This window comes from Natrix helvetica, assembly GCF_964273705.1.
Source record: "Natrix helvetica genome assembly, chromosome: Z".
Classification (NCBI taxonomy): domain Eukaryota; kingdom Metazoa; phylum Chordata; class Lepidosauria; order Squamata; family Natricidae; genus Natrix; species Natrix helvetica.
In genome coordinates this window covers 61,570,579-61,590,867 of record NC_138554.1, presented here as the reverse complement: position 1 = coordinate 61,590,867, position 20,289 = coordinate 61,570,579, and the positions used below count along the sequence as shown (strand labels likewise).

Here is a 20,289-nt window from a genome sequence, read left to right as displayed (position 1 = left end):
TCCGAAAGCAAGAAGGGGATACCTGGTTCCTGAACAAAAGTCTTTATGGTCTGAAACAGTCAGGTTTAATGTGGTATTTATGTCTTACTGACAAACTAAATTCAATGGGCTTTATTAAGTCCGAAACTGATGAATGCGTGTTCACAAAAAGATCTAACAATGCATATGAGATAATTCTTGTTTATGTTGATGATATTGTTTATATTGGTCCAAATAAGAAAATGAGTGAGATTTTTGCCAAAAGTTTGCAGAGATACTTCACACTAAAATCTTTAGGACACATTAGCACTTATTTAGGTGTTCAAATTGAAAAGACACAGAAGGGGTTTAGTCTTTCACAAGAAGAGAAAATTGACCACATTCTACATCATTGCAACATGAAAGATGCTAGCACAACAAAGACACCCATGCAAACAGATTTTCACAACTTAACACATGAACCAAGTCCTGAGTTCGAGGATCAAACACTCTATCGTTCAGTCATTGGTTCACTATTATACATTAGTAGTTGGACCAGACCTGACATCACACTTAGTGTTAATCTTTTATCACGACACGTAGGTAAGGCAACACAATTTCATTGGTCATGCATTAAGAAGTTGTTGAAATACCTGAAACACACTAAACACATGAAGTTATTGCTAGAACCAACACACGCTGATCAACCAAAGTTGATTTGTTTTGCTGACGCCGACTGGGCGAGCGACAAGAAGTCACGCAAAAGCACTTCTGGTTACATGATGTTCCTAAATGGTTGTCCTGTTTACTGGCAAGTGAGAAAACAGAGTTTTGTTTCATGTTCATCTACTGAAGCTGAATATGCTTGTGTTTCAGATGCTTGTAATTCTCTAACGTGGTTTGATGCTTTGATCACAGATATCTGGACATGTCCGATTCGACCAATCACCGTGATGGAAGATAACGTATCTGTGGTTTATATTTCTGAGTCACATTTTACAGGTGCTAGGTCCAGACACATTGACATTCGTTATCAAAACACAAAGCAATTAGTTAAGCAAGGTTTTGTTAAATTGCAATATGTTTCTACACATGATCAGATCGCAGACATGCTTAACAAACCACTTGCCGCAAATCAACACGAGTATCTGCGAAAGAAGATGTGCCTTAAGTGATGATTTGATGATGTCAGCCCAGACTAGCAAAAGAAGGGGTGTCACGATGTTAAAAAGTTTGCTAGGCCTGAACTGCCTAAACTGACATTCAAGAGTTAAACTAAGAAAGCTTTATTGCGCAGGTCATAAAACAAAATGTTATCTGAAAGTGATTTATTGCGCATGCGTTACACATTCCAGAATTCCTTTCTTCTTTGTTCGGCTGCCAACTTGGCAACCGGAGCTTTCATTATCAAAATGTAACAATTTAGTTAACTTTTCTGTTTCATTTACTTTTTTTATTTTATTATTAAAGTTTGTTTATTAATTAGAATACTTCTTAAAGACTTTTATTTTTTCTTAATATCTCAAAAGATATGCGGAAGGGAATCAGCCCGATCCATTGATCTCAGATTTCCCCAGGGCGTTTTTCCCCCTGACAGACAGGTCCCTCACCAGGTCACTTTGCTACTGATCCAACATGAAGATTATATCTGGACTGTGACCATCTAGTCATGAATGTCTTGGGATAAATCCATGGCAATCATGATGGCTATGAATTCTTGAGATACAGAGTTTGGCAACAGAGAGGGAGAAGCAAAACAGTTTAGGTAAGAAACAAGACAATTATAGAAAAGATGTTTCATAGGGAAAGTGAAAAAGGAAACTCACTCTAGTTACAATTGTATGTAGGAGAATTATTTTGGTTAGCTTTCAAAATTCCATAAAGTTATATTACCAGCAATAAATATATTTCCAGAAATCCAAGAGATTCTTTCTTCCTGAGCATTCCAGCCTCTAAGGGCTTGACAGTCTGCATTAAAACTGGTTAACAGTAAACAACTAATAAAATGCAGTTTTCTCAAAAGGGAGATTTTACTACCAATAATTTAAAAGATTAAGATTTGGTTACAAGAAATCTATGAAGCTATGGCTTATCTTCCAAAATCATGTCCATAAACACTAAGAATTCAACTGAAAATAAAATAAAATAAAATAAAGAGAATTTGACATTCCATAAAACTTTATAAAATCTTGATATAAATTTCAACAAATTTTGTGGATTTAAAAATCTTTTTTAATGATTCAAGAGATTTTGTTGGGGTACAGGAACTCCTTAGACTACTGAAGGTTCTTAACCTCTGTGATAAGGTGTTATATCACAATAGTGATGATTAAGATTAATTTATGTTGACTATTATGATTAATCATGCTTAATAACTCTGAGGTCAACATCATTTAAAATTAAAGAACTGAGATTTCTTTCACTTAACCACAATATGTTGTCATTATTTACTTACAATAGCATCTATTTGTTCCAGAATTTTCATAAACTGCTCAGCAGTTCCCTTTATCCGCTTATCCAACTGACTAAGCGCTTCAGTTTGATTATTCTTTGCAAGAAAACCCTATATGAAAAATACACTGTTTACATTATGCTTATTCATAACTTAATTGGGATAGGCATTTTTATTATAACAGCTGTAAGAGCCATGTTCCTATAATATCTATACTTCTATAACTAATTCCATGTATACAAAAGGCAATGTGTCCAACTGTCTATGCAGACAAGAACTGACTCATATGAATATAAATGAAATTTACTAATATACATCAATAAGCCTGGATACACCATTCATTTTCATTTGTTCATCAACATCACATATTCAAACTTCCTTTATATGCAGAATTCTATTCTCTCATATTTTCTTCTCTCCTTACTGCTGTACACGCTGGCTGTCTTCTGTCTCAACTCTGAATCTATGCAGTTTTTCCCCAATATCATATGTACAGATTACACATCCTCTTACATGTCCGCATCAATAATTGGGAGGGTTACTTTCAGATCTAGTCTCTAACATAATATTAACAACACTCATGGTCAAAGTCATATCACTCTTCCCTCACTGAGAGTGCCCTCCAAAATCTCAATTAGAGTAAATCTATCACAATTCTAGAGTAAAATATACATGATCTGTGTTATATCTACACACATCTCCAAGTCATACCTCCAGAGCCCACGTATTATATAGCAATCATTCCAAAGAAAATTCAATTTCATATTTAAATAAAGATGCCCTTTACCATGCATTTTGCCAGATTTTGTCAGATTCTAAACTGATAAATCTATACTTGACTTTTACAAATATATATTAATGATAGAAATGTAAAATAACTTACTTTCTGAATTTCTCTAAGATCTTTATTTACTTCATCTATTTTTTTAGCAAGCAGTTCCACTGATTTCTCCAAAACCTTTAATTTCTTTAATTCAGTCTCCTCCTCAGGACTGTTCTGTTAAGAGAAGAGAAATTACTATAATGAAGTACCTGATTTGCTCGGGTGGATGCATTCAAATAAAAGGTAAAAATGTTATAATCACAGAACAATATATAAGGGAACAGCCATAAATCACAACAAAATTTACAGTAAAACATACAATGAGCAAGAAATTATGTGGCATAAGTACATCCTATTCTATTTGGCCTTAAACTGATGCCTAGCATTACGGTCTGAATATAACTGCTCTGCAATCTATGGAAAAAGTGAGGTGCTAAACTAGCTTTTCTGGCTTCAAATTGCTACATATTTACCTATAGCTAGGTTATCGATGCCAATCTCCAATTGTCAAAATCTAAGGTTTTTAGTACAACCTCTTCTTGATTACTAATGTTATAATAAGTTAAACCATATTTATGCCTAAGAAAGATGGGACAATTTTTTTCATGACATTTCTTCCAAATCCTACTTTTAAGAAACTAGGTTGCAATTATATTGCAAAATCATTTTATTACAAATGTTGAATATTACAGTACTAATATATTATTTTGCAAACCATTTTTGCATATTTGCTAATCAAAACATTATCATTTTCTTTAGCATGTTTCTGGATTTATTCATATGATTGACAGGAAGCAAGTACACCTTGAGCCTGAAGCAGCAGACACTGAAATAACAAAATATCCAGACAACCTTAATGGCCAATATTAAAGGGCTTCCTATGAGAATAGCTGACGGATGATAATGCCCACTGGGATAATGCCACTCCCTGTATTTGCCCCGAGGCTTGTCTCTCTGCATGCCATTTTTTAATAACAAGAAGGAAAAGGCATTCCTTTAATTTATATGATTCTCTTTGGTTAGGGAAAGTCCTAGAATCACCCTACAAGATCCTTCATTCAGTAGTAGTCTGCAAGAAGTTTCAGGAGCTGTGCTTCAGAGCAACTGGTGAGCTGTTTCTACTTAGGAGGGGGGGGGGCTGCAATCACTTCAACATTGAAAAAGAAACCATTCTGGAATTTATTTTTCAGATAATAAATTGTGCCTTTCATTTCTTAATTTATGGGGTTATTATCTGTATAAGCTAAAAAAGGCTTGTTTAAGTCACAGCCTGTTGCCCCCTTTTGAAGCTCTATGCCATTTTTGAGACTTCATTGTTAATAATTACAAGGAAGAGGTTTTCTAGAGACATGCTAAAATAAAGAAGTGTGGAGTATCATTTTTTAAAATTTTGATGGAGAAACATGATGGAAATCTGTGACTTTATTTTACTATGTTTAAGTAATCTGTAACTTTGGATTGCTTTGTTGTGGGTGGCTGAATTTTTTTGATTTTTATGAATTCTGATTAGCTAGGAATCAGCAACTGCTTTATTAAAAAAATCTATTCTTTGATCACAAGAGAGAGCTAGGAAAATGGCTAAAAACAAAGATATTTTTACAGAAAATCATTCATTTCATAGACCAATTATGTTCTAAGGATGTCGTAAAGAAAGATATGAATGTCATAAATGATACAAAAGAAGAGCAAGAGGTGCAATCCTGTATAAAAGCACGTATCAAAGCACTGAGGCAATTTCACAAAAAACTGACAATGTAAAGGACTTAATTGCAACTATGGAATACAAATACGGCACCAATCTATATTATGATGATAAATTAAATCCAATCCTCTCAGCACAACTGAAACAAGAGTTCCAAGTAAATCCACAACTCTCAAGAGCACAAGTTTGGGCCTTTTTCGTTATGGATACTAACAAAGTTGACAATTATTTGAGAAAAAGAGACTTGATAGACATTCCAGAGAAGAATAAGATTTTATTCTATGAGGATAAGCGAGAGGGAGTGCCTTAAACTTAATGAAGCAATTGAAGTTAGAACGGGTCTTTACAAATCTGGTATATGTAATTGAAAGAAAGTTCTAATGTAGTTTTGTGTTTATAAAGTGGATTTGAAAATATACATATACAATACTTGAGTAATTCTTAAAATTTGAAAAATACCATTGAAAGTGAAATTGAAAGTATGAATGTTAGGAGGATGTAAAAAAGATGTACTAAAATTTATTGAATTTAGCAATATTTTTAAAGAAAAGTCTGGAGTCTTAAAATGGGTTTAATTAAAAGGCTTTTCTCCTTACAAGTTAAAGAGTTAATAAATTTACTATGATAGATTATAACATCAATAAGTACAAACAAAAATATATACTATTTTGGTAAAATGTCCCATGTCAAGAAATGTTCAGTTCCTTCTTTTTCCTTAATTGTAAGCATTAATCTATCCATTTCTGCACATTCTAATATTTTTTGGATTACGCCCTCATCTGTCGGTATGTCTTTGCTTTTCCATTGTTGTGCAAATACAATTCTGGCTGCAGTTAATACATGTAAAATTATATATATATATATATGTGTGTGTGTGTGTGTGTGTGTGTGTGTGTGTGTGTGTGTGTGTTACAACCCCTGGTATGCCCAAACACATACTTATTTCCCTGGCTCAGCTGATAAAGGAGGAGAAGCCTGTGGCATAGTGGTTAAGGCTCTTGCCTAGTGTATAACACAGCCCAGGTTCGAATCCCAGTAAGGGTATGGCTAGCTGATGAGAGCTAAATAGCTCGAAATGGATCTATACTAGTCTCCCTTTATTTTATCAGCACAAATACAGCACAAATATATATATATCCCTTACTGGGATTCGAACCTGGGCTGTGTTATATATATATATACCTTTTATTATACTTTTCCAACAGGATGCCCAATAAAAATATTCCTGGTTTCAAATCCATATGCTGCTTTATCATTTTTTTCACCCAAGTATGCATTTTCGTCCAACATTTTTTTGCTTTTGAGCATGCCCACCATATATGGTAATACGAACCAGGTGTCTGGTTGCACTTCTAACATTTAGCAGACCTGTCTTTAAATATTTTTGTCAATATAGTTGGTGAAAAATGCTATTTGTAAAACATTTTATACAGATTTACTTTATACGCAGTTGACATAGTTAATTTAACATTTCTATCCCATAATTTCCATTTATCTAGTTCTACTGAATATCCAAAGTTTTTAGCCCAAGCTATCGTTTCCTTTACTTGCACACTCATTAATTTTTCATCCGTTCCAGTTAATATCTAATCCAATTCTGTTAATTCTTTATTAAAGAATTAAATTTTAGCATCTTTCTCATATCAAGATTGTATCTGCACTTGTGGCCACTATGTTATATCCATCTCTTCAGCTCTTGCTTAGTTTTTAATTCCCCCTTTTCATTCAAAGTATCTTTCTACATTATAATTTTTTCCATATTGATAACATTAGGATGTATCAATGCTTCCATTGTGGAAAGCCAGATTGATATTTTCAGCTAATGTTGTTCTTTAATTTTTACCCAGAATGATAACTGCATTTCTAATATAGTGTCTTTGAAAATAGCTATGGATCTTATTCTTCCCATACAGCAAAAAAGCATGCCAACCTAATTGAAGGTCGGGTCCCTCTAAAGTTATATTTTATGCATCAGATTAATCCATTCTTTCACCCATTAAGTAACGAGGACTGGTAATACAATTCCCAATCTGGCAACCCAAAGCCCCCCTTTTTTGAAATCTTGCAATATTTTCAGGCTTATTCTTGTTTTTTCCCCCTAGCCAAATGTATCTTAGTACAGTATTATTTTATTTAATTCTTCAAAATATTACATCCACCCACCCCCCAGCTTTATTGGAACAGTTGGAAATAAATATAAAAATAAATATAATAGTCTTTCTATATTCATTTTTATAATAGCTATTCTTCCTGTCAACGACAATTGCAAGTTTTTCCATTTCTCCAAATCTGATTTGATTTGTTGCATCAGTTTCATGTAATTATCCTTTAATTTAATCATTGCACATTTTGCTGTTAGTTGTATCCCTAAGTACTTTACTTTCTTGATTATCTGTATATCAATGTTTTTTAGTAGCACTCTTTTCTGTGTATCTATAAGATTTTAACTAGTATTTTTGTCCTTTTTTTGTTTATTTTCAGTCCTGCGACTTTCATATTCTTCTATTTTTTTAATTAACTTCGGTCCAATTTCTAGTGGATGATCTAATATAAAAACCAAATTGCCCCAAAATGCCTGGAACTTATATTTCTCTTTTCCCCCTCATACCTTTTATTTCTTCACCTTGTCTAATATTTCTAATTAATACTTTCAAGGTCAAAATAAATAGTAGAGGGGACAGTGGACATCCCTGCCTTGTGCCTTTTTTATATTAAAATTCTCTGCCATGTTTCCATTTACCATCACCTTAGCTGATTGTTTGTGGTATATTGCTTTGATCATATTAATAAATCTCTCCCCCAAATCCATGAATTTTAATTGTAATAACATAAACTGCAAATTAATGTTATCAAATACTTTCTGTGTGTCTAGAAAGAGCAACACCATTTGTTTTCCAGGATGTGCTTTATAATACTCCAATGTGTTTAAAATCATTCTCATATTGTTTTTAATCTGTCTCTTTGGCAAAAATCCATCCTGATCTACATCTATAAATACATTTAAAAACCTTTTAAATCTTTCTGCTATTATTAAAGCATATATTTTGTAGTCCACATTCAATAAAAATATAATTTTCTGTCTTCATTAAATCTGAATTGTCTTTCGCTATAAGAATAATATTTGCTTTCATCAAATTGCTATGACATGGCTAGACATAATAAAGAAAAGATGTCCAAGGTTTCAGGCTCCATTCTTATCATTTATAACCTAGCAGGAAAAAAAACATTCTGTTTTGAAGTGTAAAGTTTTCTTTGAAAAATTCTGGTAAAAGTTTAAACAATAATAAATCAATGGAGAGGAGTTTTTTTTTTTAAGAACTAGTAAGATTTAGACAATTTTACTAAGGAAACTGGACTCAATTACTGGCTATCCTAAACCATTTGTTTAATGACTATTTGAAGTCATAACAGCACTGAAAAATGACTTATAACTGGTCCTCAAACTAAGAACTGTTGAAGTATCCCCTGAGGCACATGATCAAAATATGGCTAGTAGGCAACTTAAGAAGAAACTTCCCTGTCTCAATCCTCTCAGTGTCTGGATTCCTGTGGTAAACTTTGGAGAGGCTGGGTTAGTCTTCAGCTAGGGGCAAGCAACCAAGATGATCACCATGGAAGAATCAGAGATTTTTAATTATCTTATAATGAACAATAAAATATGTCTTCTAACTCTTAGGCATTTGATTTTGTTCATTTTTTCTACTTTAAAGGGACCTTTTTCCAGCTGCAGTCTGCTTCTTTTTTTCAAATTGCATCATTATGGAAGTTCCATGATTTTAAAATGGCAGAGAGGAAAGATGATGGCACTGAACCAGAATAAAGAAGCTTGAAACTACTTTTTACATTTTTGAAACGTCTATTCCTTTTACATTAACTCTGCCTGATTGCCTGAGGTTTTTGAATGAAGACTATATAACTAGTGATTTTAAGAAGTTTGTTGCGGAGAAATTATGATTGGAGAAATTAATATCAGATTTAAAGCTGTTTGACTGTAATGGGATATTTGACCACAAGAGAGAGCCAAGACGATCAATCACCGGGATCCCATGGATTACATCCCAGAATTCTGAAGGAGCTGGCAGATGTTATCTCAAAACCATTGTACCATATCTTTCAAAAATCCTGCAGCACCTGGGGAACTATCTGTGGATTGGAAAAGAGCTGATGTGGTTCTTCAAAACAGGAAAAAATACCAGGAAAGTACAGACCAATTAGCCTAATATCAATATCTGGGAAGATACTGGAAAAAATAATCAAAAAATAGATCTGAGAAAATCCAGAAACAAATAAAGTTATAATTAGTAGCCAGCACAGGTTTGTTAAAAACAGATAATGCCAAATCAATCTTATTTCCTTCTTTGACAAAGTGACCAAATGCTGTCGACATAGTATATTTAGACTTCAGAAAGGCATTTGACAAAGTAGACCACAACCTACTTCTTGGTAAGCTAGAAAAATGTGGGACAGTTTCACCACTATATGGATTTGTAACTGGCTGACAAACTGTACTCAACAAATAGTTCGGAATAGTACAGAGGTGGGTTGCTAATTTTTTTACTATCAGTTCAGGTGCGCTCCTGCATGCGCGTGAAGCTTCTGCACATGTGCAGAAGCGTCTGGGTGGGTGGGCGGAGCTTCCCGCCGCCGCTACTACCGGTTTGCCTGATCCAAGCCAAACTGGCAGCAACCAACCTCTGGAATAGTACTACGTCAAAAGGTGGAAAGTAAGCAGTGGGGTATCACAAGGTTCTTATCTTAGGCCCTGTACTCGTCAACATCTTTATAAATGACTTAAATGAGGGGATATAAGGGGAACTCATAAATTTGCAGATGTCACTAAACTGGCAGGAATACGCACACCCCAGAAGACAAGTTCTGGATCCCAAAAGATCTTCACAGACTGGAACAATGGGGTCTATCCAACAAAATGAAATTTAATGTGGACAAAAGCAAGGTTTTACATCTAGACAGGAAAAATCAAAAGTACAACTACAGCTTAAGCAAAACTTGGTTCAAAACAGTAACTGTTAGAAAGACTTTGGAGTCCTAGGGGATAATCACTTGAACATGAGCCAACAGTAGGTGGCAACTGCCAAAAAATCTAAAACAATCTTTGGTTGTAGAATCAGAGGCATAAATCAAAACTATGTGAAGTATTAGTACTGCTTTATAAAAGTTGGAGCTAACACTTTTCCTTTTATGCTACAGTTCATTCCCCCCCTCCTTTTCACCTTTCCCCTCTATTTTCTTTTTCCTGTATATGTTATTTTTGATACATTAAATAAAATAATATATAAAAGAAAAAAATAACTGTCCTGCTTAACTATGGAAACTCTGGTCACAGTTGTGGTCATAACTTAAGGACTACCTATAGTGAATAAACTGTACCACTGAAATGAAGATTCTGAATTAAAAGTATTCTGTTTATAAAACTGTAGTTTCTAAGTCAGTACTGCATGGAAACATTTTAAGATCTTTTTCTGTGTAAATAATTTCCTGCAACCTTTTAATTGTTTGATTAAAATAATTTTAATACAAAGCTTTTAATTAAAATTTAATGTAATTAAAATTTAATTTTAATTAAACTTTAATTTTAAATTTAATTATGTTTTAATTTATTTTTAATTTATTACCGTGTTTCCCTGAAAATACAACCTGTCCTGAAACTAAAGCCTTGCCACATTTTTCGCGTGGGCAAAAATATAAGCCCATCCCCGAAAATAAACCCCCTGGACAACCCCCCCTTCAGCCAGGCAGAGCACCGCTCACTGACATAATGGTATCCTGAAGGCACCAAGCCGCAGGAGCCCGGGGGGGGGGGGAGAAAGGCGCTCACATTGCTTGGTGCCTTCGGGATACTGCTAGGTTGGGGAGTGGCGTTCTGCCTGGCCGGAGGGGGAGTTGCCGGGCGGCTGCTCCCTTGCGAACTGACTCCCAAAGAGCCGGGCACAGCCTCCGGGGCAAAGCAGCCATGAGGTGACCATGCTCACGAGCAACCGCCCAGCAAACCCCTCTCCAGCTGGGCAGAGCACCATTCACTGACCTAGGGGGTATCGCTAAGGCACCACGCCACGTGGCGCTCTGCCCACTCCCCAGCTCCCATGGCTTGGCACATTAGGGATACCCCTTAGGTCAGTGCATGGAGCTCTGCCCGGCTGAAGAAGAGGCTTGCGCAAGCGCCTGTTCCGCCCCCAGCAGGCATGCCTCCTAGCCTCAACATGTCTGGGCCCAGCTCTCCCTGCAGCAGCCGCTGCCGTGCTCTGAGCATAACATCTTCTCTGGTTCCAAACTCCAAAACTTGGCTGCCGAGTCTTCTAGCAGCAGCCGCTCTAGGAGGGCGCTCTATGGTTGTGGGCTGGCTGCTGGAAGACTCTCTGTCCAGAAGACTCTCTTACAGAGAGTTCCAGCAGCCAGTGCACAACCATAGAACGCAATCCTACAGCGGCCGCTGCTGGAAGACTCGGCAGCCGAGTTTTGGAGTTTGGAACCGGAGAAGACATTATGCTCGGAGCGCCGCAGTGGCTGCTGCAGGGAGAGCTGAGCCCGGACATGTTGAAGCTAGAAGAATGCCTGCTGGGGGCGGAACAGGCGCTCGCGCAACCCCCTTCTCCAGCCGGGCAGAACTCCATGCACTGACCTAGGGGGTATCCCTGTGCCAAGCCGCGGGAGCTGGGGAACGGGCAGAGGGCCACATGGCTTGGTGCCTTAGGGATACCTCTTAGGTCAGTGAATGGTGCTCTGCCCGGCTGGAGAGGGGGTTTGCCAGGCGGTTGCTCGTGAGTGTGGTCACCTCATGGCTGCTTTGCCCCTGAGGCTGTGCCCGGCTCTTTGGGAGCCAGTTCGCAAGGGAGCATCCACCCGGCAAAACAATATAATATAATCAATATAATCCCCTATAATAAGCCCAAGGCCACATTTTGTAAGTAACAAGAAAATAAAATCCTGTCGTATTTTGGGGGAAACACAGTAACTTTTAATTGGTGTAGGCTAGATATTTCAAATTCAATTTGTTTTAAGTGCAAAATATGAACTAGCTTATTAGCTTAAGGACTGCAACACAGAAGCTCTTTCATAAACTGAGGCAAATATGAAGAGCACTACAGTATGCTATTAAACATTAATTTAAAATAAACTGAAAGGTGTTATCAACTTCAAATGCAACAATACAAATGTAGGGAAGCAACTTGACTAGATGTAGGGCATGAGCACAACATGAAATAATTTGACATCGAGTCAGAGAATGATGAGGCTGATGCATTCCTTACACCCACATCAATGCAATGTCACAGTCAGGAACAGGCCCTATAAGCTTGCTGCTAGTAGTAATGATAGTACTACACTCTTCATTTTGTAGGCCTCCCTAAAAGCTTTATCTTGATTATTTATTGCCTTTCTTATACTAAATAACTTTCCATTAATTGAACTCTTTCATGTTTCATCAATTCACTAAGTTATTAACATAATTTATTAGGTTTTTACTTCCTATATAATGTGAATTAGAATTAAATTTTCTTATCATTCCTTTAGGACATAAAACAAAACAAAATAAAATAATAGAAAAGTTCCAAAAACAGTTAGACTAGAAAACAATGTCATTCTACATTTATTATGTAAGGGATATTCACCGATGTCATTGATTTGCAAAATTCTATATAGACTTCATAAAAACAGTTACCCTTTTCCCAATCAGCATAACTTTACAACCATTTTTCACTCCAAGCGTTGACAATGGTTGTTCCATTTCTTTCAATGACTTTCCTAATAGAAAAAGAATAACCAAAACCTCAAATTTATTTTGGAAAATTCAACAAACAAAAACAAAAATAAAGTTTTAAATGTATTCAAAATATGATGTATGAAACAGCATTATCTTAAAATAAACATTGTACTTTGTATATACAGTATATGTCTATAAAAACCTAAGTGCAGCCTGTTTCCAATAGGATTATTAACCTCCTATCTCAAATGCAAGTCTACTGCTTCGGAGAGTGGGACAGGAAAGAGGTAGCAGTTTGGAGGAATGGTGGATTCAGAACAGGTCTGCTTTAAACAACAGCAGACCTCCAAAAATTCTTGAAGTATCATTGTAGGAATGAGATATTTTACAAAAATATTCCCCCACCACAATATTTTTAAACCAAAATAATTTTTGTATTAAGTTCTTTTCAATCCATTAAGTTAATTATTTTAACATTTCAATTTTATTTCAAATTTTAAAAAATAGTTTACATTTTAATTTTCTTTAATATTGTTAAAAACAGAAAGCCATTAAAATAATTTGGAATGGTTTCATTATTCTTGGATATTACAGATATTTTTGTTAATCTACATCATTTTTATTTTTCAACTATTCCTAAGTAAAAAAGTTATGAAATATTATAAAAATGTCTTTGTAAACATTTCTTGTACGTTTTCCTCAACAATAAAATAATTTTATATGATTTTAAAATCAATCCGCAGATGAATAAAATATGAAGTTATTTTAACTATCACAATCTTCCAACTAAGTAAATTCTTTAATACTAAATACATCAAGCACCTTACTTACATTTTTATATCTTGGAGTAAGCTGGATAGAACTTAACAGGACTTGTGCCTGAATATACATGGACGTTGTACTTACCCTTATATATCAGTTTCTGAAAAGAAACTGGAACTCCAGTTACTTGCTCAGTTAATAAAGCCAAATCATGTACTGTTGGTTGACTATCTTCTTGAGAATCAACCTGAAGATTATGTTTTTCATTGCCTGAAGATAAATAATGAAAATATATTCAGGTTACATTCAGGGAAAACAACTAGAACCAAAAAAAATTAAAAAACACCCTACCCTGATTTTAAACTATCAAAGATCAGACCAAGCACTGTTCTAAATCTCAAATCTCTAAAAAACTAGGTAAAAGCAGAAATTTTAAGGATTTTTATTAATAAAGTTGTTTTAATGCAGATAAGAAAGTCATTTGGTATATACATAAGAGTCTACTACATAAATCAAACCATATGCAAATGTCTGCCCCATGGATTCAACCTTAATTTTCTTCCAGCTTTGAATAAAATGACTTTTGATTATTATTATTTTTTGGCACTGACAACAAAGTCCATTCAACAGATCTGTCTGGTCTGAATAGTATTGATTATCACTTCATCATCTTTAATCATTATACCGTAGCTTTTTTTCTGAGGTTTTAATGTTTTAAAATATGTTTTTGTTTTTTAAAAAAACCTAAACTATTTTTCTTCAAAAAAAATTATTTTATTCAGAAAATTAAAATACAAACTTCAAAAAACTTTAGAAAAACAGAACTAGTCAAAGCTTATTAGAAAAAAATGTGCATTAAAAAAAGACAAAAACACATAACATATCTTGTCCTCCCTAGTTGAGTACTGGTAGATGTATACAGAAATGTTTCCCCCTCTCCCTTGCAAAACAGGACCACAATTTATAAATCTACAAATCTATTTGCAACCAATTGACCTGCTATCTATCTGTGTATAAAAAAGGTAATTAACAGGTAATCCAACAATGAAGTTAAATTTCAAAACCCTCTGTTAACAATATGTTATTATATTTATCCTGTAGAAGGTCTACAACAGCTTCTTATCTACCACTGACCACCACATTCATGGTCTCGGATCCGTCCAGGATCAAATATCTTTTTTTGATTGTTATTAATAATATATTTTCTTAAAATTTTAATTAAGATCTTTCTGAAGAATTGCTTCTCATTTCCCAAAGTCATAGGCCCTCCTCTAGGTTGAGACACAATGTCTCTTAATATTTATTTTCCAATTAAATATAATAGTTCAACTCCCCATTCTCCATCAATCTTCTTGAAATAATCCATTTCATCAGTCATTAATTCTATCAGCTTTGAGTCTTTAAGATCCATAGCCTTTCAGCTGTCACCAAGGAGCCTGCATTCAAACCGGGATCCTTCTTCAGCTCTGCCAACAACAAATTAAATTCCGATCCACTTGGTGGTCAAACTGACTCAATAATTGTTGCTCACAACTGATCATCCTTAGGTGGATTTTAAACCATTGTTAATTAATCAAACTTTTAAACTAAAGTTTCAATTAGAGCTTGTAAACTGAAAAGTGTTTTGTTGTTGAAAGCTTCCCAAAGAGCTTTATCTTTAAGTTGACCTATTGTTTGCATTTTTGTTTTAATACAAGACTGTCCTGTATCTGAGTTTTTACAGCTAGTCATAAACAATTCTAAGACAGGGGAGGAACCATAACAAAGGAGCTCAGAGAAGATTGAAAAAATCTTTTCCATAGTAAGAAATAGAAGGAAAAAATTAAAAAAAAAACGAAGACCAGAGCTTTTAAAAATTAATAAAATGTGAAATCTCTGTAGTGAAAGTCCAGTACAAATGCAAATAATTCCTGACTCCAGAGAATTGCCATGCAATTCCATAGATAGATAATGAAATTAATTTAGAACCGCTATCGAGTAATAAGAGAAAGCACAGAGAATCTACTTTAAATACTACCAAGGGTTTAGAATAATTCAACATTCAACAAGTTGATTAGTATTTAAAACTAAAGGTCAAAAGGAAAAAGAAATATCAAAATGTGGGATTAAAATCAAAGCAGGTTTAAAAAACATAGCTGAAAGTAAATGGTGGAAACCCAATGCTCTGGCCACTCATACCAAAAATTGCAATCATCAAGATTCCTTTTCAGGTAGTTCCAATGGTAATTTTGGATCATTTCTAGGAGCTCACATTCAAATCTAGGGAGCTATGTGTAGCCAAAAATACCAGTTTTGGCAGCAAATCAGCTGTCTGCAGCAGGGAGAAAATCACGTTGGGATAAGACACCAAAGTAACCTATTTTTCTGACCTAATATTTTTATTAGATCAGCAAACTATGTCATATATTTGAGCTTATGCTCACAGAAGACCCAAACTATATATGTATTGTTAGTATATAATAATTTATGAACTGGAATAGTCAAAGCAACAAGTAAGCCAATGGGAACTGTTTGGTGACTGAGACACAGAATTTTGTTGTGTGAGCCATGTGAGATGGCTTGGAGCCTGGGCATGGCTTAGCTTAACTGTTCTGTGCTGTGAGAGTGAGTTTGTCTTTGCTTGAGTGAATGTGCTACTAGTTCTCTCTTCAACATTGCAAGAGCTGCATGGGTATTGTATACATGCATCATGTTTTATATTTTTATATATAAAGAAGTTTCTTCTATAAAATGAATCCTGCTGAATTATTTGCTTGTGTGCTGCCTGGATCGATACAAACTACAAATATGTATCAAATGTAAATCATACAAATTACTAGAAGAAAAAGTAAAGGGTCTAGAAGCAACTCTAGGAACTCTGAAATTCAACGAACAAACTGAGAATCCCCAACCTAAACAAGACTACATCAAAATTAAACACACTAGGGAGCAAACAGCTAATTAAAAAAATGACCCCATGTATGAACAAAAGAAGAAAACCAATACACTGAAATTGAACACAATAGGGAACAAACAGCTTCCCCAAAAAATGATCCTATATATGAACCCAAACAACAAGACCAATGGAACATGTCACTTTTAGAAGAAAACAGAAACCAAGAGCAAAACCCCAACTATCTACCTTAGCTCACCCCAGTGAAGCCCTCTGGAACTGAACATTTGCTTTCATAGCCTTCCCCTGGAAGAAAATATGCAGACACCTACAAAAGAGCAGTCATCAATAGTTTCTAAAAATAAGACACAACCCAGCATTCCTGTGACAGTCAGGAAGAATAGTATCCCAGACTTCCCTGGGGGTAAAATAGGTGAATATTGGTGATATGAGATTTGATTCTTTGAAAAACAGAAACTATAGTCTGCAGACCGAACAGTCAATCTAGGGAGGTATGCTGTCTCCTTGGAGCAAAAATCAAAGATGTAACTGAGAACATTACTAAAATAATCAATCCTATGGATTTGCTACAATTTTCTTATTTATTGTATTTATTTATTGTATTTATAGACCACCCCCTCTCCCCGAAGGGACCAATGACACAACAATGAATCTAAAAACAATAACAAGAAATCACAAACAGCTAGGGGAGAAAGTTGAAGAATTAGGAGCACAAGTGGTGTTTTCATCTATATTTTTTACAAATGGCCAACATCCAGTGAGAGAGGAAAGGATTTTAGAATGAATCACTGGCTTAAAAACTGTTGTCATAAAAAAATCTTCAGTTTCCTAGACCATGGTCTGCATTACCTTGAAGATGGTTTCCTAAACCATGGTCTGCATTACAAGAAGGGTTACTGGCAAGGGATGGAGTGAATCTCAAAAGAACTGGAAATAATATATTTGGAAAATGACTGGCTCATCTGATAAGCAGAGGTGGGTTGCTGCTGGTTTGGTCTGGATCGGCCGAACCGGTAGTAAAGATGGTGGGAGGCTCCGCCCCCACCCCCACCCCGTAGTGCGAGAGTGTGCCCAAACCGGTAGTAAAAAGATTAGCAACCCACCTCTGCTTATAATAATAATAATAATAATAAAGGCTTTAAACTAAGGTTGAGAGAGGAGAGAAAGTCAATCTTCAAGACCTTTAGAACCTAATTCTAAGCAAAAACCACAAGCTATCCAATTATATAAGGAGATGGAGAATAAAGAGAAAGAAGAAGAAAACAAAAAACACAACTAGAGAAAAATGGAAAGGATAGAAAACCCAATTACAAAATAGAAGATATAAGAAACATACCCAAGACCCATAAAGGACTCAAATGCCTGTACACTAATGCTCAAAGTTTAGGGAACAAACAGGGCGAACTTGAAGTACTAGTGCATGAAGATAAATATGATATAGTTGTCATTACTGAAATATATTGGAGTTGGAGTTGCATTATATATACATCACTACACAACTAAAAATGAAAACCTCCTAGAATCCATATTGGTCAATATATATATAAGGGGGGGGGGGATGACATTGCTATAGATATATATTACAGACCATCCAACCAAGCAGAGGAAATAGATGAATTCTTTACTAATCAATTAACAAATGTATGTAGGAAAAATGCCACAGTAGTATGTTTAACTTTGTAGATCAAAATGTTTTACAGAATTTAAAAAAATAATTAATATTACAATTAAACAATCTGGCTGGCCGCTCTTTAAGAGCAGATGATGGCCTCTGTCGACCAGCATTAAGTAGGTAAAAGCGCCTCCAAGCATGAAGTAGTCGAAATTTAGTTTTACCTTTACCTTTTTTTTTTTTTTAATTTACACACACTCTCACCAAAATACAGTATGGCTACTTCTGCTGGGAGAAGTAATCACCGGGCCAAGAGATAGATTAAATTAAGAATGGGGAAATGGAAGGCGCAAACAAGAAATATCCAAAAAAATCCTATACAGTATCCGTGGACACCGTTCCTCCCAAACCGGTTAGTCTGATGGCTGTCATGCGTGGCTGAGACAGCCAAGAATCAGCGTCTTGTCATTGCCAAGCCGCAACAAGTCAGCGAGGAAGACTTCTCCCACTCCCCCCCCCCCCGTTTTCTGGCACGGCTTCTTACCGTACGTGACCGTTACTATCACAGCCGAGCTCTCGTAAGGTCCCGCCATTCCTGTTCGCCCACCCCTCCGCTCGAGCTGCCTCTGAGATGGCCAGCAACCGCTTCTCCTTCCTCCTAGCCCGGAAACTGCCCGGCGCCTAGAAAAAAAGAGGGAAGAAGGAATGTGACGCCAGAAAACTTCCGATAACCAGCCCCTCGTCTTGATAGCGGTGATTGGAGGGCAAAGAAGTACCGCCTTCCTTGTACTACAAATAAGGTACTGCAAGGTATTTCTGAGAGCCAAGTTCAAGCAGCGTTTAGACGTTCATTTGTGCAGAAGGAAAATTGTTAGCATAGTTTATTCTATCATACCATATCAAAGAATTTTTTTTACAGTAACACAATTTTGTAAGGCGGAGGTGACTGTTCTAGCAGTAATAAAGGGATTTCCCACTCCTATTTCATAATTACCAATTTAGTCTATATGTACATTTTTTCTTGTCTGTTCAAACTGAATGTCCAAAGTACCGGTTGCACCTATGTATCAATCATACAAATCATATTGTATTGTAGTACCAGAGCAAGATTTTGTGATTGGACTCTGACAGAAAAAAGAGACCTGAAATCCACCAGATTTATGTTTTGAAGTAATTGAAATATTACTTTTACACAACATTTATAAATAAATATACTTTATTAACCTCAGTATTTGAATATTCATAGCACTCTGAATCATAAATATGGTTGGATTCACTCTGCATGCTAGAATAAGTAACTAGGTTATTTCAAATTCAATGTGGTATCTGGATGCAGACTAATGGAGAAGCGCTTGGAACCATAATTCTTTACATACAGTTTGTAAAGCTCCCAGTTTTATCCAGACCAAGAATGAACATTAAGAGCTTTTCTTCCAGCTTCGCAAAATGATTTTGAAACATTAATCCAGTTCAGTGTTTTAATACAATACAATGAATCATAAAAATAGAGGAATTCTAAACTGGACAGATCCATAATATGTGGCACTGTAAAACAGTCCATTTCATCTTTTGTTTAGCATTTTTCTCTGGCTTTTATTTCCTTTACCTGAGTCTGCACAAGTATCTCTTTTTACTGCCATACCTTTATGACGTTGTATTCATCCCACTCGGAACTCATAACTGAGACAGCTCAGTTATCCATAACTATATTTCAAATGCTGAAAGACTGCTTCCCCCTCTCTCCCAAAAGCAACAAGGCATTTTTTGTGCTGAAGAATCTGTATGTTACCAATTATTTGGATGTTATTGAAATCAGGTGACATTGCGGCTCCCACCCCAGGGCTGGAATTAGTTTGGCACCTACTGGCTGAATTGGGCTAAGGCTGGCATGTGCCTTCCTCTCTCTTGCTCAGGGCTATTTTGCTTTATATGGAAAGTCTACTTTTTGAACCAGGCTGCCCTTCTACTGGTCTACAAACTGACCACAGTTCAGAGAGCTATGTCTGAAGAGTGGCTGATGGGCAATGGCAGTAGATAAGATTGGGGAGGGGAGGAATACACCCTACTGTAAAGTGAGAGGAGGTTTTCTGTATCTGTTGTGCAAGTCTCCCTATATTATACAATACAATATCAGAGTTGGAAGGGACTTTGGAGGTCTTCTAGTCCAACCCCCTGCCTAGGCAGGAAACCCTATACCATTTCAGACAAATGGCTATCCACCATCTTCTTAAAGACTTCCAGTGTTGGGGCATTCACAACTTCTGGAGGCAAGCTGTTCCACTGATTAATTGTTCTAACTGTCAGGAAATTTCTCCTCAGTTCTAAGTTGCTTCTCTCCTTGATTAGTTTCCACCCATTGCTTCTTGTTCT

At 35.7% G+C, this 20,289-nt stretch overlaps 1 protein-coding gene across 2 annotated transcripts in view; it reads right to left on the bottom strand.

Moving 5' to 3' along the window:
* BAG1 (BAG cochaperone 1) overlaps positions 1–18,679 on the bottom strand; it is a 37,834-nt gene extending 19,155 nt beyond the window's left edge. The window contains exons 1-5 of one of the 2 annotated variants that reach the window (XM_081933450.1): positions 18,464–18,672; positions 13,559–13,684; positions 12,611–12,693; positions 3,294–3,407; positions 2,414–2,521 (exon numbers count right to left, since the gene is read on the bottom strand). In XM_081933450.1, coding sequence (XP_081789576.1) covers positions 2,414–2,521; positions 3,294–3,407; positions 12,611–12,693; positions 13,559–13,684; positions 18,464–18,512 — 480 coding nt within the window. In that variant the 5' untranslated portion in view covers positions 18,513–18,672. Of the gene's footprint in view, positions 1–2,413; positions 2,522–3,293; positions 3,408–12,610; positions 12,694–13,558; positions 13,685–18,463 lie in introns of both variants that reach the window. The other variant, XM_081933451.1, reaches the window with a different exon arrangement.
* Positions 18,680–20,289: the final 1,610 nt, after the last annotated feature.